The sequence below is a fragment of the Ambystoma mexicanum genome, chromosome 3q (assembly GCF_040938575.1).
Source record: "Ambystoma mexicanum isolate Mex_15411 chromosome 3q, UKY_AmexF1_1, whole genome shotgun sequence".
Lineage (NCBI taxonomy): Eukaryota > Metazoa > Chordata > Amphibia > Caudata > Ambystomatidae > Ambystoma > Ambystoma mexicanum.
In genome coordinates, this window is record NC_090926.1 from 317,071,223 (window position 1) to 317,098,163 (window position 26,941).

Below are 26,941 nucleotides of genomic sequence, written 5' to 3' on the forward strand. Positions count from 1 at the left end.
ATCATCTGGAACTGAGGAGCGCCGATGAGATCGAAGGTGTTGTCCTCTTGGTGACCGTCCTGACACAGAAGTGTAACCTTCTCGGTGTAATGCGTCACTGGGCCGGATGATGGCTGAGATCCATCGACTGCTGTGACATTTTCTGAAACCTGCTTCTGTCGGAGAGGAAGGCCTATCCGGGTAGCCAGATCTTGGTCCATGTAATTTCCCACAGCCCCACTGTCAATGTTTGCCTCCAAGGCATTTTTTTTCGATGGTTGCTTGTGATTTACCAGGAGCACAGGGATGACTAGATGTGAGGTCTGTATAGGTTCCTTTTCACTGCTCGACAAGTGGACCCCTACGCTTGCCGGGCATTGGAGTTTCCCCGAGTCCTGTTCTTCGTCTTAACCCTTGTCAGTTGCTCCAGCTGCTTTCCTGGGTGGTTTCACCGGATTCTCAGAGATAGTGACCTGCCTTACCACAGTACAAACAAAGCTGCTGCTGTCTCCTTTTCTCCCATTCTGCCTTGGTGAGTGGGTTCCGCAAGCCCCCGATTTGCATTGGCTCAGACTGATTGTGGGATTTGGTTTGATTCTCACGAGGTCGCACATAGACCGACCGCCCCTCGGACATGGCCCGATCCATCTTCCGATCCTGCAATCTTTGATCGAGCTGCACTGTCAGGTCGATGTATTCAGCACATCTTTCCGGGGGAATTTACTACTTGGGCTAATACGTCCTTAAGTTCCCCTCGCAAGCCTCTGTAAAAGAGTGTAGTTCTTTTCTCCTCTGGCCAGTTAGTTTTTGCTATCAGACGATTGAAGGAAGCGATCTATGTTAGTAGGTCTTGGTTACCCTGCCGTAGTGATAACAGTTCATTGTCCAGAGCCCGTCCTTGAGTATGCCGTGCAAATAGTTTCTCCATTTCATGTTGGAAACCTCCGAAGTCTCGAAGCAAAGGATCATCCTGGTTTACCAAGGGTATTGACCAGTCCTCTGCACTGCCTGCCAAATATGAGAGTACAAATGCCACTCCTGCTTGATCGTTAGGGAATGCCCCAGGTCTGCACAAGAAATGTAGGTGAAATTGATTCATAAAGATAGCGTACTTATTCGGATCGCCTGTGAAGCGTTCTGGTGGGGCCAAGGGAACCCCCAACCCCGGAAGAACACCTGTACTGGCGTGGGCTGTGGAGGCGTGGCAGGAGGGGCATACCCCGGCAGTGGGACCTGGCCTGTCTCTGCCTGGAGCATTTGCTTTGATAGTTAATCTGTCCACTTCCGGTTCACAATTAGATCCCTCCTTGGGGCATTGGTTTCCTGTCTTGAGGCATGAACTTCAGCCCGTAACTCTCCCACTAATCCGGGCAACTGGTCCGTTTGAGAAGTTTCAATAACGCCCAGACAGAGATTCGAAGAGGCTTTGCGTTCTGTTACGCTCACCTGGTCTCTGCAGAGGCGTTGGGGCACGATTGCAGCCCTCCCCGGGGTGAGGTCGCTCGGGTCCGACTTCGCCCTCTTTGCTTATGTGGTGACTTGTGGTAATAGGTGATGCTGCTCGGAACTGCTCCTGCATGGAGAATAGGGGGCGTGAGTATGCCGGCTTGTGCCCTGAACCCCTTCCAGACCCCTTCTCCCTGTGGGATGCGCTGTCCCTGGAAAGCTCACCTGTTGATTAGTTTTAGGCGAGCATTCCGTCCTGCTGCTTCTGGCAGGGGTGCTTGTATGATCTGGACTGAGTTCCTTCACTGGTCCCTTGCATGTGGTAGTCCAGTCCTGCTGCGACTTAGCCACTATACTTCAGTTAAGTGTTCCCGTTTGCCTTTGTCTTTCCTTGTCTGTTTTTGTTGTATTGTAAAGTTTGTTTTGTATTGCTGTCCGTTCCGCTTTTGATGTATGCTCTTTTGCTTTCTCCCCTTGCAGGTGATGTTGCTGGCCCGGCAGAAGCTGCGGAGCTAGAGGCGGCAGCCGGAGGGAACGAGGAATGAAGCTGCAGTGGTACAGTAGCTGGTAAATTGTTAACTAGGGGGCGCGCAGGGTTCAAATGCGGCGCGGCCAAGGACGGATGTTCTAACCTTGTCTTTCTTCTTCACAGGGTCCGAGTTTGTGGACGCAGAGCGCAGTGCTGCTGTGTCGGGATCAAGATCACTGGATGTCAGGAGATGAGTCTGCAGAGGATGCGATGAGGCACTGGTTTCCTGGAGGTGAGTATGCAGGAGAACGCCTAGTTTCAAAGGTAAGTAAACTGGTCCAAGCGCCGGTGAGCGTCACGTTGCACGCGAGTGCACAGTAACGCGAAGCACCAGCCTTAAGGATGGAGCAGCTTATATAGCTGAGCTTCTGAAGCCACGCCCACCAGGTTCACCCTGCCTGCCACACCTGATGAGTCAGCACATGAAGACCATTCCTAGGGAGCCACACCCGATGAGTCAGCACATGAGGATGTTCTCTGGAATAAAGGCGTTTAGCTCCTGGAAAGTTCTTGTAAAATAAAAGCACTCCTGCACTGAAATAGGGTTCCTGCTCACATCTCTATATGAGCCTGGTGCCAAAGGCACCAGGACTGAGTCCAGCCAGGGCCCCTGTGTTTTATGGGTCCCAAAGGGACATACGTGAGTCAAGTGACCCATTCCCCCCATCACTAGATGTTGTAGTTTTTGTGTTCTCGGGCCTGTGACCCTGACACCTACCCAGGCGAGTTTTTACCTTCAGGATACTGGAGGCTTCTCTGCTGGAATAGGGCCTTTTTGAATTCTTGTCTGGGTCCGTTGCACTGTCGACCATTCCCACTGTCGCAGTTCTTGGCGGGCATAAGCCGTCCCAGTGCCAGGGCCCGGCTGGTGCTCCTGGTCCAATTGCAAAATTCAGGCACCCTCCTCCGTAGTTGTAACTCAATGCTGTTTACCCTCCCAATTGAATAAAAGGCCAAATGGGAAGGCCCATCAGTATGTTATCTTGTGGAATTATAAGTATTGCAGGATCTCACGCATTTCCCTTCTCTTTTCTAGTGTCATTGTTATGTTACTTGGCATTTATATGGCGCCTTATGTATCATTGGTATGACCTCAAAGGGCTGGTAAATTGAACGCCCTCGGGAACCGCAGTTCAAGTCAGTAGAGAGAAAGTGTGTCGTATGGTGCATGGGCACACCGGATATGTGTGCAGCTGGTGTGTTTGTTGCATGATAGCCGCTTCTTGGCAGTAGGTGTGGTGCTGAGGAGATCAGTTGGATGTGTTCAGTCTGGAGGGTGGACACCCAGACTGAGTTCTGGTTGTGTTAATCCTGAGGAGACACTTAAGCTAGCCGGTATGTGCTCAGCTAACTGTGTTTTATTAGGATGATGAGGTGTTCGTGGGGTCATGTTAGTATGAGAACAGCTAGGCCGAATGTGTCATAGCATAGCTGTGTTCTATTTGAATGATGGTAAATAGGAGAGAGTAAGCGTAGTAGTGTGATATGGTGGTTATCAGTAAAATGTTTGCGACCAAGCACGAGAGCAGGACAGGGGACGTACATAGCGGCCTATGTATATAAAGCAACAGGATGGATAGGGTAAACATGGGATACAGATAACATGGGGATACAGGTACTTAGCATATACATAGCATAAATAGGAGATACAAAGAAATACAGGGATATAGTCACTCCATCCACTAAACTTTAGCACATTGACGCTATTAGGCACACTTTCTAGATTCAACTATACCACAGTAACGCTATTAGGGCACACTCAATGATGTTGGGAGCACAGTCTACATGCAGGGTTCAGTATAGTGATGCTATTAGGGTACATTTGTCCTTAATATGTGGCTGTACAATGTAAAACCGTAATACTTTTAGGGAATTTTAGGTGAGAGTGGTAGGGCTTTCTGGCGTGAAGTGATTGCTTCAGTCCCCACCCTTGCCACACTTACTCTTTGGTTGGTGTTGGTTGACGGCAGGCTACTGGCTTCATGGTTCTCCTGCGGATACCTGCAGATACTCTCCTGAGCCGCCTCTTTAGGAGCCGCCCTTTGCCTTGGGGCCCTTAGCCGCAGGGGCTGCCAGGCAGATGGGTGCCCAGGTCTGGTCCAGGATAAAGTTGGAATTGACCAATAGCGGCCGGGGGAGGGCTGGAAGAGGCCTGAGAAGGCGGGACAAGAAGTGGGGAAGCGGCTCAGGAGATAGATCCTGGTACAGTTGGGTTTCATTCCCATTAAGTGTGATCTGTCGCTTTTCTGGCTTCCCTAAGAATGTGTACCTTCTGCGGGTAACATGCTAGTGCCACCAAATGTGTCTCTGGGACAGGCACTCAGATCCTGCCGTTTCGGACCAACTCTGTGAATTCTGTCAATGGGAATTGTTACCTCTGCCTCCGTATTCAATAGATCTTTGAAGACTCCTGTAACTTCCTCTCTTAGGGCTGTGTCATTCACCGATTCTGGAATATTTCATATACGAATTTTGGACCCCATTGATCTATGCTCCAGGTCTTCACATTGCTGCTGAACATTATACGTTGTTATTGCCAACTGTTCGAGAAACTCGTCTGATTTCGTAGATTACTGGGCCAAGTCTTGCAGTACCTGCTCATTAGTGTCTGTTCGTTCCTCCAGGGAGGCGATGTCCTTACATATATGCGCAAGGCAGATTTGAATTCTGAAGTAAAGATGTCGAATTGTAGTTGCAAGGAAGCTGCAAGTTTGTCCTGAAAGACTTGTACACACTGCTCAACATCTTCTTTTGAGGCCACCCTCTTAATATCTGTGCTGTCTTTCTGCGCCTCAACCGGCTCTCTTGTGTGATCTTGGTGTTTTTGGGTGCCACCTGGCCTACGCCAACTTCTTATCGGATTCTCTTTGGGGGTGGGTGGGAGAGTGGAGGGTGCACTCTTTCCTTTTCTCCCTTGGTCCTCACATTGATGTTCCCTGGAACTTCCCTGCTGCCAGATAGTGGTTAGGTATTTCCCTATGTTTCTGTTTCACTGTAACCTTTTAGGCTTTCCAGGAAGAATCCAGCGTGAATATTAAAGGAATCAGATTTCCTAATGTTGAATATTAAGGGTTTCCCAATCGCACACAGCTTGCCCACTTGAAGTCTGGTTCTCCTCACTCCCTGGAAATGTTAAATGCTAGTGAATATCAGTCACTTATGTAACAGGGCATACCCAGATGTGCTGCAAGTCCTACCCTAGATTTCCTTGTTTCAAAGTGAGGGTACCAGCTGTCCTCCAATCTTCCAGATCACCTTCACAATGACAGTTCTGAAGCACTTATAATCTCCTCAAAGATCTAAATTCTGTTTCTTTTTCAGTCCTCATTCACCGCCTATCATAGAGTCTCTGCCCTAGCAACAGTGGCCCATGTAGTGCTTTTCAGATTCGAGGTGCTAAAAGCATGTCTGCTACACCATCAGGATCCCAGAAAGGAGGCAGTCTCCTTCTATTCCCAAATCACCTGACCCAAATGGGTCCCACCTGTGTGCGAGGAGGGAGGCCACAGCACATTATGCAGTGCAGTATTTGGCAATGTCCTATTTGAACTGACATGTTTCGACATATGGATGATTCCTTTCATGCCCTGTCTTCCTCGGGGTCAAGAAATGCATGCATTAGTTATCCTTTGGGTGTGCATACCTTACATAGAGAAGGTTTATATCTGAAATAAAGTAAATGGAAAAAACACTAATTAGGGAATGAAGCCTAAAAAAAATCATTTGGACTAAAATGCTTTTCCATGTCAATCTGTATTCCTCCTTATAATCTAACCTGTGGTCTCCTGATGCAGAATTTGAGATGGTTATTGGTATTTCTTTGAGCTAGTGACTCTAGTTGCTGTGTTTCTGTTAAGTCCGCAACAGGACTTCTTTCTTCACATATAATGATTAGGTGAAAGGCCTTTTATTTCCACAGCATGTGCTGTTAAATCATTGCATCGATAAAATTAGGTTTTCTGGTTTTTTTTTGTTTTTTTTTAAAGAATATTTTTCACCAACTAACAATGTAAGTAACATCTAATTGTGATTTGGGTTTCACAAGCATCTGTTAAACATGTTCTTTGTTAAAATGCCCTTGACTGGCGTCTAAGGTCATTGTCTAGAGCTCCGGGGTAGTAGTAGTTGAGATTTATATAAAATGATTATGGATTCCTTGAATATTATTATGTTTGCTCTGTCAGAACTTAAGAATGTGGTCTATTTAGCAGCAACTGTGCGTTTGTATCCTTAATTGGTCCTTTGGAGTAGTGTTCTACTTTTATCTGAAAGCAGTCTGTTTTTTAGGGGGGGATGTGCTAGCAGGGGAGGTGTGTAACTGTACTCCTCTATGTTACAAAGATCAATTTAGAGGCTGACAATTATTCTAATTAATGTGTGTTCACCTGGATTTCCAAACTCAACCCTGGAGCTGGATTTTGGGAGACCAATTATGGTGAACAGGAAATACACTAAAGTCTAGCCAAACCGGATCAAGGTCCGTAGCAGAGCAGTAAAGCCTAAGCTTATGTGGCGTGTGGTAGTGGTCTAGGGCTACAGTGAGTACACACAGAACACCAATAATTACAGATATAGAGGTAAGTGCAACAATATACAATGATTTATTAGGCCTTTAAAATACACACTGAGCAGTGAAACCTCTAGGCAAATATCATCACACACCTACACACACCTACTATAAAACAGATATATATGTATATGTATATATATGTGTATATATATGTATATATATATGTATATATATATATATATATATATATATATATACACACACACACACATTAACCCTTAGGAAAATATGGAAAGCATTTCATTCAATAACCAGTGTAAAATAGGCAACTACTTGGATGCATACATTTCAGTAGAAACGTTTTAGAGCAACCATGAAACAATTCCATAGCACGTAGTAAGTCCAGCTTTAAGATGGCCTGGGGCCTTGTGCCCTGAAGTAATCCATTCCAAAATGATACTTTTCAGGCAGGTTTACTGTGGGATTGGACGATGCCAGTGGTTGTGACTCAAAATTTAACAAGTTAATAAAGTTCAGGTATGGTCCTCTCAATCCTACTACACTAGGATAGGCCTTGAAGGGATCCTTAACAAGGTTACCATCAACTTCAGTCGGGAAAGCGAGATGGGAACAGGACTTTACACCCATGCACCCTATGGGGGCAGGTGGCAAAAGGAACAGGTATGTTAACTGTTCCACCTTGGATTTCTCCAGAGACCACGGCTGAGGCTCTGGATTCCGTTTGGGGACAAAGTCTTCTGTGCGTGGTCATGTCGAGGGAGGCACAGGGTTCGTGGATGAAGAGGTCACTTATGGATACTGGATTTAGTTTTGGCGGTCACGTGCTTGAATCTTGGTTCTAGGTACTGCAAAGAAAATATAAGACTTTTGTGAAGTAAGTGACCTAAGATGACACCGGGAGCAAAGAACATGGATTCCATCGAGAGTCACCACGGTCAGACGGCAAACTTCAATGGACGAACAAAGGAGCAGACCCTCTGTAGTCTCCATTTATGCAAGAAGGCTGAAAATGCAGGAGCAGGTCTCTTGCAGTACAAGCTCAAGATCCTCTACATTCTAAGGATGCACTCAGAAGGGCAACGTTTTCAGCAAAGCAGAACAGGAGAGGACTGGTCAGTCCACCAGTTGGTCCAGGCACACTTCCAAAGGCTCAGAAGGCACAGGTCCTCAAGCCGGGTTTGGGAGTGGTTGTTTCCACTGGTCCAGGGGTCAATGTACCAACAAGGGTCTTCTTTATATCAGGCTAAGGAGCAGGGCCTCACAGAGACATCACTGGAGTTGGTGCTGGTCAACACTAGGAGTCATACCCAGGTAGCCAGCGGGTTGGTCTTTGTAAGGGTCTTGGCTCCAACAATGATCTATTGAATGGCTGCAGCAGTCCTCATTTATCCAGCATTTGGACACGAAGCTCGCCCGGTCCACCAAGGGAAAGGATCTGCAGCATTCATGCATTCATGGATAACCGCTGGTCACACAATCTGCCCAACAGATCTTAAGGCACCAAGGTGTGACCTGGGATCAGACAGTCTCAGCCTCCACATCCGACCACATACACAGACCACCCCATAGCCTGTAAAAGGAGCAGCTTTCCCCTGTAAAAGGCATTCGATATATGGCATTTACGCCCATGAGAGGACAGGAAGTAGGCCAAGGAACAATCTGGCCAAAGGACAGGCAAAACTTTCATGGCATGGCCATCTTAGAGTGCTAGCCACTCTTGGGAGCTGTTTGTGCTAATTGCACAAGTGTGCAGGATAAATGTTCAAAACACGGTAGGAAAATGTTGGCTGCAACCAGCCCTTCCTGGACACTCTGTATTGTAACCAGAGAGTTACAAAAGTAAAAGATATAAGGATGCAAAGTATCTTAACCACACTACACATTGGGGTGATGCGTGCAGATGTAAAAATACAAAAAACCCATCAAGCGAGACATAGGCCTTCATTACACTTTTGACGGTATCCCGCTGGAAATACCGTCCGGATACTGGCAAAAATGTCTTACTGTTTCTGCCGCCCGATATCTGGGTATTACCGGGATATTACAGGTGGCAGAGACTCTGGTAAGTTCCCATTCCATGGAGTCCCACAGGACTTCATGGAATGGGATTACCGGAAACCGTAGTACCAGTACTGATGAATCTGTAATTTATTTGCCATTAGGGGCCTGATCTACCGACAGGTCAGGTCTGACGGTAGAGCACTGCCCCACCGGCAAACTTGTGTTTCTCCGGTCTAGAAATCATACGGGTGCCGGTAATACGGCAATTGCACAGGCATTCTTTCCAGACCGGGGACCTTGTATTGAGGGCAGTAGTCTCTCAGCATGATAATCTCAGACTGATCTGCCTCCCCATACAAATGAGTGCAAACCAAGCGGAAAAAAAATCAAAGGCTGTACTTGCCTCCAAAACGTCAGGTAAGGACTCGAAACAAAGCAAAAAGATGGGGTGTCCAATAGAGCAATCTATGGGTGGAATGCAACAAAACTAACGCTTTTATGGGTGACTATGCAATCTGTTAACTAATCAAATACTGTATTAATGAAATCACCATTTCAATTAGGTTCATAAAAGCATATTATCACAGCCTGAGTGCTGCACCATTTAAGCAATCTACCCTTGAGTGAAATAAAATATGCACTACAATTCAATATCTCAGTAGTGACACTGCCCGTGTATTCTATTGCAGTTCTTTGTTGGCTGATCTGTACCCTTGCACCTAATGGTGCTTGTTGCACAGTAACAGAGCATGGGTGCCTTTAATAAAGCTCTTCTGTGGCGTAACAATGTTCTTGTTTCTTTACTGATCTTTTTTTTTTTGGGCCGGGGGGGCAATAGTTACCTTGTGTCCTATATGGCATCTGTTTTGGTGGTTACTCTGCTTGGGTATCTTACGCTCTTTGTGACTGCAATACTCTTATAGCCTGTGGGTGCTCTTTATGGGCTAACTATACACTTTTGTAATTTAGAAACTATTTTTTGGGGAGGGGGGTAATATGTGATTGTGTGTCTCTTGAGTTCTTTTCAAGGGGTAACTGTGTTCTTGGGTCTGTGTTCAAATGGAGCTTTGCCTTGGAAGAACTGAACCATTTGTCTAGTTTTGTAATTTGGGACCAGTGATGGGAAAAGATTGTAACATTAGCTAGTCTTGGGTTCGGTAGTAATGGTTCCGAGTAGCAGTGGTGGACTTCGAGAGCGTTTGGTTGGTTTGAATTCTATGTTTTACCTTTTATTAGCCATATTCTAATTCAGGATTGGTAAGTCACCTGTCTTTTTATTTTTTTTAATTTTAGGTGTGCAAGGAGCAGCATCGGTTTGAGAAGCTGATGGAGTATTTTCGAAATGAAGACAGCAACATTGATTTCTTGGTGAGCATCTGGAGCACCTAGATCAGTTGCATAACATGAAGGCTGGTTGCGACCATTCAGGACCTTTTTTATGGCCCTCCAAGTAACCAGAGTAACCTGATAACTGCAGTTTTCATTCTATTTAACACACAGGTTAAAGTTAAAATAAATAGTGCAATAAACACAAATTACACCCAAAAAAAAACATGTTTTATTTTCTTTACTCAAATTCGAGCACCAAAGCCTGTACCACCAGCTCATGCCACTAGACAATCTGCCCGCTGTATGAGACTTGTATGGTATATTCTGCCCTAGAAAGATAATAAAGTAACATGCTGCAGTTGGGAACCTAAAGCCACCATGTGATGTGGGGGAAAATCCTATGTGCGGGTTAAGTGGGAAGCGGGGGAAGAGATGTGCTGCTTAACATGACAATTGAATGCTGTTTTACTTTGTACATTGATGGGACTGGTGGTCACTTGTCTTGTTCCAAAGTGTTGTTCTATTTTGGTCCTTATGATGGTTTGCAAAGAGTCCCTTCTTCCCATGTTCCCCCACCTTCTCATTTTCAGAACTCTGTTCCGGACTCTGTGGCCTGTTCTGCTATTTCATACTTCTGACCTTGGTTTCTTTTCTCTCCGTAGGTGGCTTGTATGCAATTTATAAACATTGTGGTTCACTCCGTTGAGGACATGAATTTCCGAGTTCACCTGCAGTATGAATTCACTAAACTGGGTCTGGAAGAGTTTCTGGAGGTAAATCCTAGTGGAACACAATAGCAGTCCTATACAAGGGAGGAACGAGGTTTAAAGAGTGCAGTGAGGGGGATGGGCACCAAACAACCCTGGCCTTGTTCTACCATGCTAGTTTGACATTTGGATCCCGAGGGTCCTGGTCTGAAAATAAAAAGTAAACAAATATTTCAGAATCTATTATGAAATTACCTTGAACATCAAAGTCTCCTGGAATCTGCCTACCCAAATACAAATGTGTCTAACTGGCTAAGTCAACTACTGGAATAGACAAGCCACCAGTGTATCCTCTATGTATTCCATAATAGCTGCACATGTTATTGTCCCCTGCCAAATTAGTCCCATCTACAAGGTGTCTGCCTGAATAGAGCATGCCATATTCCCCTGATTACAAACATCTATCCACAATGTACCTTCCTGGAAAGTATCACCTACCAGGGTCTTGTAGTGGAATACATCTACTAAGGGTTTGCCCTTGAATGACATCTCTAACAGCACATTGCACTGAACATATCACCTTATAAGCAGGGTCTATTTGTTTTTGTAGAACAGCAGCCTAGAATGGTGTCCTGTTGGAAATAAGCCTACCAGGGTTTTTCCACTGGAAAACGAACATCTAGCAGTGCATTCTGGAAACAATCAGCTACTGGGTTTATATCCCACTAGCAGGGCCTGCTACTAAAATAGAACCAACCAACGGGGTCTCCAACTGGAGTAAACCCATCTAGCTGATACCAGAATTTCAGACTTATTTAACATACCTTTGGTGTATATCACCTGTCAGGGTATCCTATTATTATGTTGTTGGTACTACCAATGTATTCTGCTTTAGAAAGCTCACTCAGCAGGAAACCCCACTTACCTGGCCTCGTTCTGTAGAAGAACAGGAACATGTTTCTTTGTACTAATTATCAGGGTCTGCTGCTGGAGTAGTCGACATTATCATGGCCTCCTAATGACATTGTCGAAACTGTATGGGTGGTCTTCGGGGTTAAACCCAGTTATCTGGGTCTGCTGTTAATTTAAAAACAGCTTGCAGAGTCTCATTTTCTAGGTGGCCCAGTTAACTGGGTCTCCTCATCTAAACATCCAAAGATATGGTTCTCCTTCGATAGTCCACGCAAATATCAAGATCTCCCTCTGTTGTGGATTCAACTGTGGGGGTCTCCTAAATGAGACTGCCAAACTGTTGGTCACCTTCTGGAGTAGACCGCGTCCCCTATTGGAAAATGCATATTTCCTCTGGGCCTTCAATGGAAATGACCCACCGACAAAGTATCTAACTAGATCGGGCTTGGCAACTTTTATTTCGAGCCACCCCTTTCAGCCTTTCTTAAAACAGTCTATTATAGTGGTACAGGCTCCCACGTGAATTAAGCCGTCTAATATGGTTTCCTACCTAATTGGACACAAGTATTGCTAAATTGACCTTTAGCCACAACCCTCCTGAGGGTATCCTCCTGAAATCAATATGTCTGTTATACTTTTGATTTTGACTGGAATTTAAGGTATCTGCAAACCTGGACTCTGACTCTACAAAACTAGAAAACAATATTAACAAAACACAATGCTCTTGCTCAGGGGAAACCTTTCAGAAAAGGACAGCATTTCCTCATCCCTTACATCAAGATAAGGCGGTTTCTTTAGGGGACTGCCTCGAAGCAAAGAAAGTCTTGCATAATCCTTCAGATTTAGGTTGGGTATGTTGGTATGTCTATCGCTGTCAAATGTCTGGTAGAGGCTAGGGTCCGGTGTGTTAAGTTATGGAGCTTTTATACTGCACCAAACCACCGCCATATCAGTCCCAGAGCACCTGTTTTTTCCGGGAGAAGGTGGCATATTGTGCCCTTGCCCAGAGTACCCGAATTTGTAATCTCTGGAGGGGAAAGGAGTAAACTGAGAAAGCTATGGAGATGGAAAAGTAGAAGAAAGAATGATGAACGATGGCAGGGAGGATGCAGAGGGTTATAAAGAGTGATGTCTGTAAGAACTGATGTATTTTGGTCCTTTAAACGAACCATGTGTTAATAATGATGAAGATATGCGATTTAGGTTTTGTTTGAGGCTTATTTATGTGGGGTAGTTTCAAGTTAAGAAGTACTTGAACCGTGTAGTAAGACTGGTAGAGGCCTTTGAGCTGCTGCTGTTATATTACGAACTGTTAGTTAACAGATAAGATAGACTTGTACCTTTCGTGGAGGAAGATTTGGCATGGTAGACAAAACTTGGAAGATACAAAACAATGTGACCATCAAAATTAGCGATTAATCTATACATACAGTAGCCATACAATTTCTGCGTTATAGATTATAGATTAAAAGGAGTGTTTAGTTGGCAAGAATACATTCTTTGTTAAGCTAGGACTGATACATTTTATAATATACCTCTCCCAGTTATCATGTGTTAACTACGTACTGAGATTTGTATGCATGAAGCAGTACACACAGCAATGAGGATGTGATGGCGATAACATGTGTCCTTAGTTCTAAATATTTTAATAGTGATTCTATTACATGCATGTAAGAGGAGTGGTTCTAATTTAAGTAGAAGCTAAAACTTATGTCAATAGAAGCCTAAGGACCTGTTAAGCATGTAATATACAGTGTGCATGTTGCTTAACTACATAATCAAATGCAAACACAGATTAAGTATCAACGGGAATAGAAGTTAGTGGGTAGTATATTTCTCAATTTATTAACCATTCCTAGATAAATGAGTTGTTTATTATGCTGATATGTTGGACAGGGATCACTGAATCTACTTCAATGGATATGAGAGTGGAAGTGTCACTTGTAAAAAGAAGGATTGCAGACATTTGTTGTCCTATGACGCCATGTCCTGTGTATTGTTAAAGTATCATCGCAAGTCGGATCCCAGAAGTATATTACGTCTGCCCAATATATAAATACTTGGTGCAAAGAAAAACACTTGGGAAACTATGCGCCAGTAACACAGTAAACAAATACATTTTTTATTTTAACCAGACGGTTTATTCAAATAAATTTGAAATGTATGTTCATTCTGGCGTGAAAAATGCTGTTGCTTGGTTATATGCTGTAACAACTTGAAGTCCTCCAGTGTGTGTGTTTTTTTTTTTTTTTTAAATTTTTTTTAAAAGAGAACCCAGTTTCTGATAGAATGCTTTCTCTGCTTGTCATGTCACCAATTCATCGTTTGGATGAACCTATCATGTGTGCCCCTAAGGGACAAAGTCAATAGGTCCTCCACGTTCTCAGTTTCAAACGATTATAATCCTCTAATGTGTCTAATCCTCGACGCGTCTTTCGCCAATTGTTGTGGCTCCTCAGGAGGAATCCTTTTCTCTTTGGGATGCTTGATGCCTCAAAAGAAATTGAGTTTGTCTCATCTGCTTTGTTCCTTGTCATTTACTTCTTGGTCAATGCATTATTTCCATTTGGATTTTTGTGTAGTCTCTTGGAATAGAACTGGATATCCTCATCCATGTCTCGAATGTTCAGTCTATTCTATATGGTTGTGCTACCTTTCTTTAGTAATGCTTCACAATAGGCTTGTTTTAATTTCTGGGCAATGTGTCTGGAAGAGAGGTGTTTAATATAGATCTAGCTGCCTCTGTTACAGGAGGAAGATTTAGAATATCTTTGAAGAAGACTGGTGGTCAAAGGTGCACCAGGGATCCTGCAAGAATATTTTGCTTATTTGTAATGATATCATAGTCTCCAAATTCCACGGTTGAGACAGGGCTGAAGGAACAAAATCTTTTGTTCATGTGTCGGGGGCAATAGTCATTCTCTGTGGGATGTTGGGTTGGCCAACTTGTCTTTAATCCAGTAGTAAGTGTCCATTTTTAAGTGTGGAGAGGGCACTGCATAGGGAAAAGGTGGGCTAGAGCTGGGGGAAGAGCCTGCTGGATTGCAGAATTTTGAGATTATTTAAACTATTTCTTTCTGAGGATTAGAGACATTCTTTAAAAGTAAGATTTTAGCTTGCTTTATCTCAGTGTGGTAGAGCCTCCTTTGTAGGAGGTATTTTTTTGGGATCCTGAGTTCTTATTTATTCTCTATTTTAATTCTAGCATTTTGTTTTTTGCATTATTTTTTTTCCAGGGCTTAATTGAACCGTGTGGTTCTGATTTCATCATACTTTTCTTGGTTCTCAATGTGGCAGTGGTATCCAAGTCATTGGTGATTCATAGGTAACATGTTTTCATGCATGTAGCAGGGTAAATTAGCGTGTTTGTGTCTTTGGTGTAATGATCCATGTAGTCGCAAAATCAAACTCAAAGATGATATCTTTCCAGATTCTGTATTGAGCTTTGAAGTCTGATGTTGGTGTCTGAGAATAACTCGGGAGTAAGTTGGAGAAGAAATGGTCGACCCAGTAGACGCTGACTGTTGCTAATGTTAGAAGGAGGTTTGGTGGCCTAGACATGGACTCTAGTGTGTGTCTTGCCATGTGTTGGAAGTGTTTAATGCATGTACATGTACGAGTGCTTAATACAAAATTCCAGGTTTCTTAGAAGGGTGTTTGTGAGGTTATGTTACGATTGTTCTAACCAATGTTTCAAATTGCCTTAAATACAGTGGTTGCAGTGTGATGTGATATTGTCTAAAATAAAGCCTGCTAAGTCTTCACCTGGCAGGTTAACATGGATTCGCAGTTGGGCAGCCAAATCCAGTTAAATGATGAATAATCTTTCCTTGTGTATTGGAGTGATACTTCTGCTCTTAATATTCTGGTCTTCAGAATTACCTTGTAGCCATTGCCCTATGGATGGTCAAAAGCAAATATATTTGAACCATGTTTCGGTGAGAAATATGCAACAGATGTCATTTTCTGACATACTATTTAACTGTTCTTTTTTGTTTTGACATTGATATATTTGAGACGGGAGCAAAGAGGAAAAAGGAATTTGTGTGGCAGTGGTTATGTTACTTTTTGGTTTGATTAATTCGCTAATGGAAGCATTTCTGTTGTGTTCGCATAGGTTTTAGGGTAGCAGGTTTGTCATCCCCGGGAGAAGGGTGAATCCTTAGCAAGTTCATAGAGTCTGCAGGTCTGTGAGTTGCCAGTGTTATTGGAAGGGGCCATATCTGAGTAGTTTTATGGACGAGTGAGGAAGAGGAGTTTTATTTATTCGAGTGTTCTTCATAGTAAAGTACAAGGGATGGAAAAGTCAATGCTTCCTTCTGGCCCTTTTATCTAAGACTGTAAGAGTCTTCACTTAGTATTATGCCCTCACTGTAGAGGATAGCTTTCTGGTTGGAGCACAATGGTGGTGATCATTCTTCAAATACCGAAGGCCCAGTTGGTTCCATAAAAAGGGAAGCGGGGGACAGCCCTGCAACCCCCACTCCCCTTAAATGGTATAATGGGTACACCTTTACTGGGTCAAACCACAGAAATTTTGCTGCAGTTTTATTACTGCACACCGCCCAATTTTCGAGACAATTTTACCCATTTCATGTTGCGCTGTATGCTACCTTCTTGTAGGAAACATGTTTTCTGTGGGTGAATATCAATGAGCCGGTGATGTACCTCAGTGAGGAATTTTAAGACTTTGTATACTAATTCATGGAGCTGCTCCAAGGTGCATGCGTTGTAAAATCCAGTGTTTTGCGCCATTATTATCTGGCATGTGACCGCATTGATGGACTGTAAACCTCTAAGGGGCATCCGTTTGGTCTAGTAGCTCCCAGAACTTGGCCTCAAAACCATAGGTTTTCCACTTCTTTAAGCAAAATCTTGGTTGTCAGGAGATGTATACATAGTAGGCATATCTCTCTGAGACCCCTGCCTGAAAGGGAAGCACTATAATTATTTTGTTTAATGGGGGTCAGAACAACCATATTATGAAAGTTAGCATATATATGGGCTTTGGACAGGTAGTTGGTGATCTGAGTCTGCAGTACCTGAAGCCTGTTTTGAGTGGCATGAGAGCCAAAGAAGGGCTTTGGAGGAGGACCGGAAGAAAATAATAATTTAACAAATGAATACTTGTGATATCATTGACTGTTTCGTACGCCTCCTGGTTGCTAGTGATCCTGCAAGAGGAACATTAAATTCCAAGGGAATGCTTGGAGTATGCCTCAAACTGGGTGAGGTAGTAGAATACCTTTATTTGTACAGTTGGGTAGAATTAAAATGTAAGAACTGCTTACAGCTTTCATTTTAGAGTGTTTGCTGAATGAAAAAGGGTTTGCACTGCTACATTAAGTGGCATGTCTCATGTGGTTCTTTCATGTTTGACTTCTACAACCGTCTTACACCTTGAATTTTTCAGCGGTATGTTTTATGATAAGCTGTAGTTTATTTTCCAGGCTGAGCAATGAGATATGTAAATACATTATCTGATGCTTGTGAATCTGCTTAGAATCAGATGCTGTGCATATAGTCTGACATCTAATGGTAATCATGGAGTATTGCATTTTTTTCAAAGATCGAAAAAGGGATGTCGACATGGGCATGTATGTAACACTATCCTTAACGTGATGTCTAGTGTACCCAAAATCCTTCACGTGTCGAGTGTCCCCCAGATTGTTTTTTTCTGCCATTCTGATCGGTCGCTTCATGCAGAGCTTGTGTTAACGAGAACTATTGCTGTTCCACGCATCTTCGACCCCTCCATCGACAAACCTTTTCGACAACTGTTCCTGTTTGCCGTCTGCAACCCTTTGCTGACTCCCAACAACTTGACCGCTGTTGTCGGCCTTTGCCTTACAGTTCGGAGAGTGGAGACCTGTTTTTCTTGACATTTTTCTCTTTAGATAATGCCTTTTCTTTCCTTTCCCTCCTCGTTCTTTACTCGGCTGGCTGCTCTTTTTCCATGTTACCATGGAGAGAACTCCATGGTAACATGGAAATTGTGCCGTTCCTGTAACAGGTTTCCGTGGAAGGACACTCCTAGGGAGTGTACAATTGTCTACCTTGTGACCACAACGAGAGGCGTAGCAAAGCCTGTCGACTCTTTAGACTTAAGACGCTTTAAGAAAGGTGCACAAATCGGTGGTTAGTGTGAGGAGTCAGTAATGCGAAGTGGACATTTGCTTGTGTTTTTATCCAAATTACATTTTTTATTAAAAGTAAAAAATAAAACTTAAACCTCACTAAACCGATTCCATCAGGGAGTTTCCTAACTAGTCTAAGGTGTAAGGCAATGACTCCTTGATCAACAAAACTGGCACTCACACTAAAAACCAGAACATTCAAGGTAAAACATAAACAACATAAATAAGAGAATAACCGACAACCAGTGATTTGGATGACCTTCACCTGTCCTGGGTAGACCCTTTCCCCAGGATTGCTCAAAGTCGATTTCTCCCAAATGTTCAAAAGGAAAGTAAAGTCTTGAAGCAGTTCTTGTAATTTCCAAAATGAAATAAAAGTTAACCAAACAAAACCCCACTGGTACCAGTTTTTCAGCTTTCTGTTGAATAGTTCCCCTTCCAATTACAGCCCAGAAAACGGCACCAATGGCATTCCTGGATATTCTTCTTCCAGGATTGGTTTGCCACAGTTCACAAAACAAAGAAACAACTTCTGATTCAACAACTTCCTTTGTATTTGTGACCTCTGCAGTGTCTTTAGTAAAAATTGTCAGGATGCTACTTCTTAGGGTGTTGCTTTCGTCTTGACAACCTTCTTCTACTGTTACTATGGGAGCAGGCTCCTTTGCTCCACAGTATGCCACTTCTTCAACCAGCTTTAGTGTAGGATGCACTGACTATTATACACAACCACAGTTCTGTAAGGTCTACTCCAACTTGATACATTAGAATTATGAGGCACTCTTCTTTCCTAGGCTATGAGAAAATAGCCTCTTTGCCTCTTCTGTCTATCTTATTGCCACCAATGTAATCTGTCTATGCTGCAAGACTAGTCCTCTTTCAACAGTCTCAGCATTACAGATTGTTGACATAATCTTTTTACAAGCACCCAGTTCCCTTCCCCAGCTTCAGTTACACCTTCATGGTTGCAGTAGCTATCCTTAAGCTATATTGCCACTCTTCTAGCTTTGGATAACAGTGGTAAACTTGTGTCGGAAGACACCAGACCTTTAACAACGTCAACATACTCAGAATGCGGGTGAATAGATCTAAACAGCGCTCATTTCAATATACAAAGATTTGCCTACTGGCTTGGGCAATGCTTGCTCTTCTTTTCAGTTCAACAACTTCTATATTCATAGAATACTTGTTCTGAATGTTGCAAGGATCCTTCTTCAAAATAGAAACCCATTTCGGTACAAACGACCACTTTTGGAGGAGGATTTATAACTTTAAAGACTCATAAGAAATTGTATTTTCCTTTATTATCAGTTGCAATCTGACTCCAGTCGGGAATCGGTTGTTCACACGCAACCTCTCTTTGATGGGAATATACTTGTTAGTGAAAGTCAGCTTTAGGTTTCTGAGTGATCTGGAAAGCGTTGCCCTTCTTAATTGGAGGCACGCGAACACTCCGACTTGCATTAGAAGTACGTATTACATTCTCATTGTTAGCCGACACATTCACAGTGACGAGCAAGAGTCAATCTCCCGCCGGTGCCGTCGCCTCGGATGAAGATTCCTCAAACAGCCACGGCTCCATTTCAGAGTTTGGTGACCTTATTGTGGAGTCTGCTGACTCCCTCATGCTCGTCCCCAGCCCTGCTAAGCATTCTATCCCCGCCCACCTGGCACCTTCCAGGTTGCCGCTCTTTTTCCCCACTTAGCTAGCTCGCCCACCTGGTGCCTTCCTGGTTGCTGCTCTTTTTCCCTACTTAAGGAGCCCTCCAGCCTCTTCTCCTTTACAGATGGGGAGCAGGTGCAAGTGGATCTAGCTCACCTTGCCTAAGCACCAACCACCTTCTTAGCCCTGGCTCTTCCTTTCTGCTTTTAACTCTTAGATCGACGTCATTTCTCGCCCGGGTGTCAGAAGTGAAGGGCAGATGAAGAAAAGGGCAATTCATGTTTGGACCAGGAGGCCCCAGGGCCCAAACCTCTGCTCAGACAGCAGCTAAGCATGCACCAACATGTGTTTACTCCCCCTGTCCTCACAGGCCATCCCCACCCCCTCTGGTTCTGCCGTGATGTTCTCTTGTGCCCCTAACCCTTCTTGCACACAGGTGTTTCCTGTTTTGCTTGATTCATCTACCCTGCTCCCCCTCCAGCCTACTTCTGCAGGAGTCTGTCCTGATACATTCTGGTTTGACCATCACCATCTTGTGGCCAATGCTGGACTTGACTTTTATGGACTTCATTGTTTCACGGTGCGTCACCCTTTCTCAACTCTCATGCTGGACTTCCTTTGTATCTTGTACTCATGGTGGCCCTGAATCATGTTGTTCCCATCTTCATTTTGTATCCGGGCTTGTAACATTATGTGTTAATACTGACTTCTGCAATTGTATTCCCTCTACCCTCTTGCTTCTCCACTCTTTTTGACTGCTTACTCTGTTCTCTCCTTCTCTTCCTTTCTGCCTTTTCCGATCTCCTCCTCCCTTACTTTCTTCTATGCAATTGCTCTATTAGAATTGTACCTGGACCTATTATGATTGCAACCTCGTCTGTCTCCTCCTCCTCCCTTTACTTGTCTGAAACCTCCCCCACCCACCGCTCCAGCACTATCTGAAATGTCATCAGACCTAGTACGATAGTCGCTTATTTTGTTCCTCGCCTCCCTTTCTGCACCCCTCTCCCTCACCTTTTTTTTTCTCTGGCTCTACCGGAAATGTCGTCAGGCCTAGTACGGTAGTAGCCGGTCTGTTTGCATTTCCTTCCCACTTTCCCCCCTCCCTTCCTTATATATGTCTTAGCACTTGCACTATCTGAAATGTCGTCAGGCCGAGTACGATAGTTAATTTCACATCCTTACTGTTCATGGCCTGTAACAATGTCATTGTATTTTCCCTTGTTTCCTCCCTTGCCTTGAAGCACTTTGAAACACATAGTTTATTTATACACTGCCTATATACAATCATATCGTGCCGTAAGCAGTGCAATTGGTAAGTCACACCCTGGTGACAAGGGTACACACTCTTTCAAAGACCAAGCCCACAGCCCCTCGTCCTCCTTTGAAAGAATCCTCAAAAAAGTCTTCGGCACCCACAGGCCCGTCAACATTTTCAACAGGCCTAGATAACCTGAGAGTTCAGGGCCCACTGTGCCTCCACTGTCGCAGTTGGCGCATGGAACCAAGACTTCTGTTGCCCATGGTGCCTCCCATAGGTTTCGGCGCATGTTTCGGATGCGGCGAAAGACATGTCAAAACGTACTTCTTTAGTCAAAAACCACACCAAACTCAAGGAAAAGCATTGTAAGGCCCTATCTCATGGTGCTGGGCTCTAATAAAACCCTGCTGTGCCTTCAGGGTATTCCCAAGCCTCCTCTCCTTTGTCCCAGGTCCTATAGTCTGTGCATGCGTCCTATGCAGTAGTGGTTCTCGAGCCAATAGTGTCAGGCAAGTGGTCAGTGGGACGATCTAGTGGTTGTCTCGACAGCCCTCGCTCAGTCTGTGCAGTGGTAGTCGAAGAAGCCACTCTCACCATGGACGCACACCTTCTACACCAGACAGCACATGCCACATGGTTACAATCAGTAGCAAATGAACAGATCAACCTGTTGGAGCTACTTGCTGTATTCAAAGACTCGAAAGCTTCTTGGACACAACTGCAAGGGAAGACCATTCTGGTCCTTACAGACAGCAGGACAGCCATGTGTAACTTGAACAAACGGGCACTCAACTCTCCAGTGCTGTCCAAACTGTCATAGAGCATTTGAAATGGGCACTCAAACACGATATCTTATTCCTGTCACAATGTGTTCCAGGGGCACACAATCTTCTGGCAGACGTGCTCAGCAGAAACGTGCAGCTACCCATAGAACACGAGTGGCGCTTGCACTAACACATTTTACACTACATCTTTGCAGAATAGGGTCATCCAAACATCGACCTTTTCGCAACACTGGAGAACGCACAATGCCCAGCCTACGCCTGAAGGTATCCCCTAAGACAGTCAAAGGGGAATGGTCTGTGGATAACAAGGTCAGGGAAATTTGCCATGGTTCTCGCATCTAATGAGAATGTCACTTTCCCCTCCACTGAAGCTGCCTTGCCTGTAAAACATGCTATCCCAAGACCAGGGGACAACGCTGCACCCATGCCCTCAAACACTCAACTTAGCAGCATGGGGTCATAGGGTTTGGGCCTCTCCAGCTGCCTCAAAGGTGTATGGACAGAAAGAGGCACGAAAATCTAATATTAAGCAATGTTATTCAAGTAAGTGGAAATGCTTTGTCATTTGGCGCAGTACTCGTAACATCAACCCAATCGACTTCACCCACACACACAGTCCTTTATCTAACTCACCTCTTACATTCCAGACTAGTTTTTAATTCTCTAAAGGCCTTGCTGCCCTTTCTGCCTACACCACATCTCAAAGCAAGGATTCCTGGTGGAAAGTCCTTGTAATTAAGGCTTTCATGGAAGGGGTAAAATGACTTTGCCTTCCTATTTCTAATACAACTCCCGGATGGGACTTTAATGTTGCCCTTACAAAGCTTATGCTTCCTCCTTTTGAGCCAATGCACAAAGCTAGTCTTAAGGCGCCCGCCTATAAGACTGCTTTTCTGGTGGCTGTTGCCTCTATTTGGAGAGTTAGTGAACTGCAGGCTCTCTCAGGTCAAAACCCATTTGATACTATTCATATACTTAATTCATTTCTCAGTTCCACGTGAACCGCTCCATTTAACTTCCAACTTTCTTTCAGAATCCCACTAACTCGGCTGAAAGAACACTCCATACACTTAGGAGCGCAGTGCTGTATTACCTTGATACGACAAAACCACCAAGAAAGACAGACCAATTCTTTGTCTCTGTTGCCTCTAATGAGAATGGGAACCCTGTCTGTAAGTCTGCAATCTCTAGATGGATTGTTAAATGTATCCAAATGTGTTACTGTCTGGCTAAAAGAGATTTACACTTAGAGCACATTCTACTCGAGGCACAGGAGCTACTATAGAATTCATTGCAAATGTTCCTCTTGATTCTATTTGCAGAGCAGCTACATGGAGTTTTGTTCGCAGCTTCACTCAACATTACTGCTTAGGTACACACTCTGATTGATTCTTAGGTGGGACAGGCGGTGTTAAGACATCTCTTTGCTGCCGTTCCATCACACATCCCACCACCATTTCCTGTTACTACTAGCTAGTCTATGCACAGCTTGCGATTCTAAGCAGATTCCAAACATCAGAAGACTTACATTACTCGATGTAATCATATTTCTGATTCTTTTATCTGCGCCCACCCTTCCTCCACTTTTGGAGTTGAAGCATTCTCTTCCGGCTCCCTCATGGCAGAACAAAAACAACCATGGGTGGGGATCTTGAAGCGTGAAGGATCTTGGGTACACTACACGTCACATTAGGGATAGTGTTACAGACACAGCCATGTCAAAGTCCCTTTTCGATCTTCGAAAATAAAATGCAATACTCTACGATTAACACTACATGTTGGACTATATGCACAGCATGTGAATCTAAACAGATATAAGCACCAGAAATACAATTACGGTGAGTAACGTATGTCATGTCTGCGACATACAATAAGTCGCCTGCTAACATCTTGCAAGTTTTTTGAGTGGAAAATTTCATGAAAGGATCAGGGACTTCCTTGAAACTGCATTTTATTGAATGACCACCACAGTATTTATTTGTGACTATTTAGATGAAAACGTATTAAGTAGGTATTTTAGGGAATATGATTGTGAGCACAGTTTGTGTGCCGGCAAAAAGACTGTAAATAAATAAATAACTGTCTCTAACTTAAACTGATTTTCATATTTTGAGTTGTTGGTCTTCTGTTGACCATGCAGTGATCTACAAACCAATTTGTGTAAGATTAACGTTGTTTAAATCGGTTTCCCTGATCCCACAACCCCACTTCTCCTGTCACAGGGAGTACCCGCTGATTAATACTATGTCGAATACAGTTTTAAAAAAAAAATGTTTCACGTTCAAGGATATGTTTATCTGTAGGAAAGGCTGCATCTGTTCTTTTGCCTTTTTATACCTTCAGGCCCTATACTATCAACATAACAATTCATGTGCACCTTTTCCAGTCAACCCAATACAAGCATCAACACTCTTGTTCCCCCCCCCCTAGAACCCCACCTCATTCCCTAGTGCACACCTCCTGCTTTGCACATTTTTTCTTTAAATTTGACACAGTTTATGAGTGACTTTACTGTTAGTTTAATTGCAGTAAAAGAAAGTCATCAGTCTTTCCTTAGACTTGCAGTGAGGCTGATCTGTGGCATTTCTAAAGTTAATGAAGAAAATGTGAGCCAATTACAAGCTTATTAGGATCGTCAAGCTAGTGCCAAATGAAACGTTATACTTCTAATTAAAGCAATATTTTGCTGAATGGAAAAAATTTCCATTTCAATTACACTATGATTTTGCCTCCTCAGCATGTCTTACATTACGCAATACAAGAAATGTTTTCTGTACACTGAACACGTTTTCTGGAAACATACAATTGCATGCTGAAATAAACATTGAAAACTGCCGTTCTTCTGTGTGCTTCTTGGAAGGAGCTGGTATGCTATTGTGCTGGCAACCCTTTGTTGCATGCATGGGTGGTATATTAATGAGATCTTTGTTTAGTGTCTGGCTGATGACATAGCGGCACCTCCCAGCTACCTTATCTGATCAATCAAGTGCCCTGCTGCAAGCAGTTGTGTATTCAGGAGGGAATCTTTTTCTTGGAATATCAGTGAGTCAGGTTTTTGACTTGCAACATTGACCAATGTTGAGCATAAAAAGACGCACAAAAAAGGACAAGGAGAACTTTGAGACAGAAACCACTTACAACTCCATGCAAGACGGACCCGATGTTGGGCTTTCTCTATGGACAATGCAGCCTGTGGATACACTTTATTTACAACCGCTTCTTCTTGAAGCGCGAGCTGATGTCTGCTGTACAGCCAGCCCTAAGTATTTTGCTGCCATAGCCTTGGACTACTACAACATTTCAAGGGAGTTATCTGATCTGTGTCCAAAGAGATTGTATTGTGTCCATCGAAAAGGCATACCCAGGAGTTTTTGCATAAACGTATGGAGTGAATCCTGAGGTCCCCATTCAGGAGTACCTTATGGTGACCATTCCAGTGGCCAAGTCACGGGCCATACAGTCAGCTTTGTAAAAACCTGACTGCAGAATCTGGAAAGCTGCCTCTCTGCCATCCCGTACCTGCGTGTTCAAGCCAGTTCTACAATGTTTTTTTTTCGATGGAATTGTTTCAGCAAAAATTCCATCGAAAAACTGTCGAAGAAAGGTCGGTTTACCGTTCAAGCCGTCCCTCATATCACCTATAGGGAGGTTCTCGGAGCCCTCAGACACCACACTCTAAAGGCCAAAAGAAAATGTGGCCAAGATGTATTGACTGCCCTCAAGGCAAGGCTGCCTAAGTCCCTTTGCACCCTCAAGCATCCATCATCTTACTTGCCCTGTCAGAAAGCAAGGAGGCGGGGAAAGAGGTTGGCTTGAGATTCCTTTAAACGGCTTTTGGCGGAAGCATGGGTAGAGGGCAAGCTGGGTCAGAGGGAGCTGGGCATTATTTCATCCACAGCAGTGGCCCAGGTAACAGAAGTGAATGAGGTGAATGAGGCCAGCTTCTCTGAAGCCTGTAATACTGGAGCCTCCACTTCTGGGTTGAAGGGCCGCAAAGTCGCTATTTCAGGGCCCTCATCCAAAATGTCACTCAATTTGTACTGAAGCTTTGGTCTGGTGGGTGCCAACCATCGCCGTGTGCCCACCACCATGGCCATAATCTTTTGGAAAGAAGCATGAGGCTTCCCTAGGGGGCCGGCACTATGAATGTCCAGCTATGGGAGGTGCTAAGGCCGCTGGAGGAGGCCAGGTCTGTACGATCTTTACCCTTGCCATAAAATTCCTCAGCCAGTCACGTTGGTTCCAGCCCAAATAATATTGGGGGGGGGTGGAGGATTCACCCACCTTGTCAAAGAATTGGAACATCTTCAGCATAGAATTGCCAATAGGAAGTGGGGCATGTTCTGTGGGTGCTCTGGCACCAAACTGAGCCAAAGTGAGAGAAGCCGAGGTCGGGGAGCTTGATGCTCGAAGACAGAGCAGCACATCTCTGTCTGGGTCAGAGTCAATCAGAGCTGTGGCAGGGCCAGTAGGCGTATGCGGTCCCTGCCGGCTTTTTCAAGTACAGTGGGCACTGTTGATGCAGATGAAGCAGCCGGAGCCTTGGCATAGATGTTGAGCATCTTTAGATGAAAGCCTCCCCATTCCTCCGGAGGGATTGGGAGAATGGGGGTATGTGGTACTTAGAGGACTGAATCCTCAGGAGTCCCTGGATTTGTAACTCCTCTTCTTCGAAGCAGTAGAATGGTGCCTCGAAGAACTGCTTGCGGAGCGGGACCTCTTGCAGTGTTTCTTTTTTCTTTCTACGTTGCGCATTGGTCTTCCTCTCAACTCCGCTCCACGACTGGTGACCTCAAAGGATCCCTTTTGTCACCTCTGCGGCAAAAAGGTAAAGTGCTTTGCGGCACGCTCCATTGAGGCCTTTGGATACATGTATTGGCATGACACGCAATCCTCTGCGTCGTGTTCCTCCCCCATGCTGTACAAACGGTTCCTTTGGCGGAAGGGTCAGAAGCCAGCATCTGTCTCCCGCAATTTGATCCGGGCTTTAACTTAGCAGACAGAGCTAAGTTAACAGTGGCGTTCCTGAGGTGGAGAGTGTGCTTAGAAAAAAATTTGCTGTGTTCATGGGGCTCAGGTGTTGCATAGAAATAGGGAAGCCCTTGTGGGCAGATCGTGGATGAGGGCAGCATACAATAAACAAAAGAAATGGCCACGCTGCTGACAACACTGTGTTGTGTACATTTATAATTATTTATGGCAATTTTTATCGTTCACAAACGTCAGAGTATCTCAAGTTAGAATAGATTGTAATGTAGAAAAGTTAAGAGTACATATATATTGAAGAACAAAAGCTAAAACCAATGTTCTAAGGGCATACATATAATAAGATGACACAAATGACATAAAAAGAACATAGCCAGAATTGGAAGCAAAACCATAAGTCATACATCGGTTAATAACAATTCATTATTGTGAACTACTGCAAGGTATACTAGATAAAACCCTGGAGAGTTTAGATACGATTAATTGCTAATCATGCCATCAATCTGCCTACGTGAACGTGAAATATCTAATGTTTATACAGTGCTCCTTCCTGGTTTCTGGGCATTGATACACGTTTCGGCGTGCTGGTAGTCATGGCATCCATGTAAAGACTTCCTCATGGCAGGAAAAATACCTGGGGGGGGTCAGAAAAAGATTGTGTTGGAATAGTACTAA

The 26,941-nt window shown here is 44.1% G+C and overlaps 1 protein-coding gene across 6 annotated transcripts in view; it reads left to right on the top strand.

The window, feature by feature from the left end:
- The window catches only part of FMNL3 (formin like 3), a 780,663-nt gene that overhangs the window by 495,557 nt on the left and 258,165 nt on the right, over nucleotides 1-26,941 (top strand). For all 6 annotated transcript variants that reach the window (XR_011305037.1, XM_069653874.1, XM_069653877.1 and 3 more), the window contains 2 exons: nucleotides 9,780-9,854; nucleotides 10,478-10,588. Coding sequence is in view for 5 of the 6 variants with exons in the window: in XM_069653874.1 (XP_069509975.1) it covers nucleotides 9,780-9,854; nucleotides 10,478-10,588 (186 nt within the window). In the remaining variant the exon portion in view is untranslated. The remainder of the gene's footprint in view (nucleotides 1-9,779; nucleotides 9,855-10,477; nucleotides 10,589-26,941) is intronic.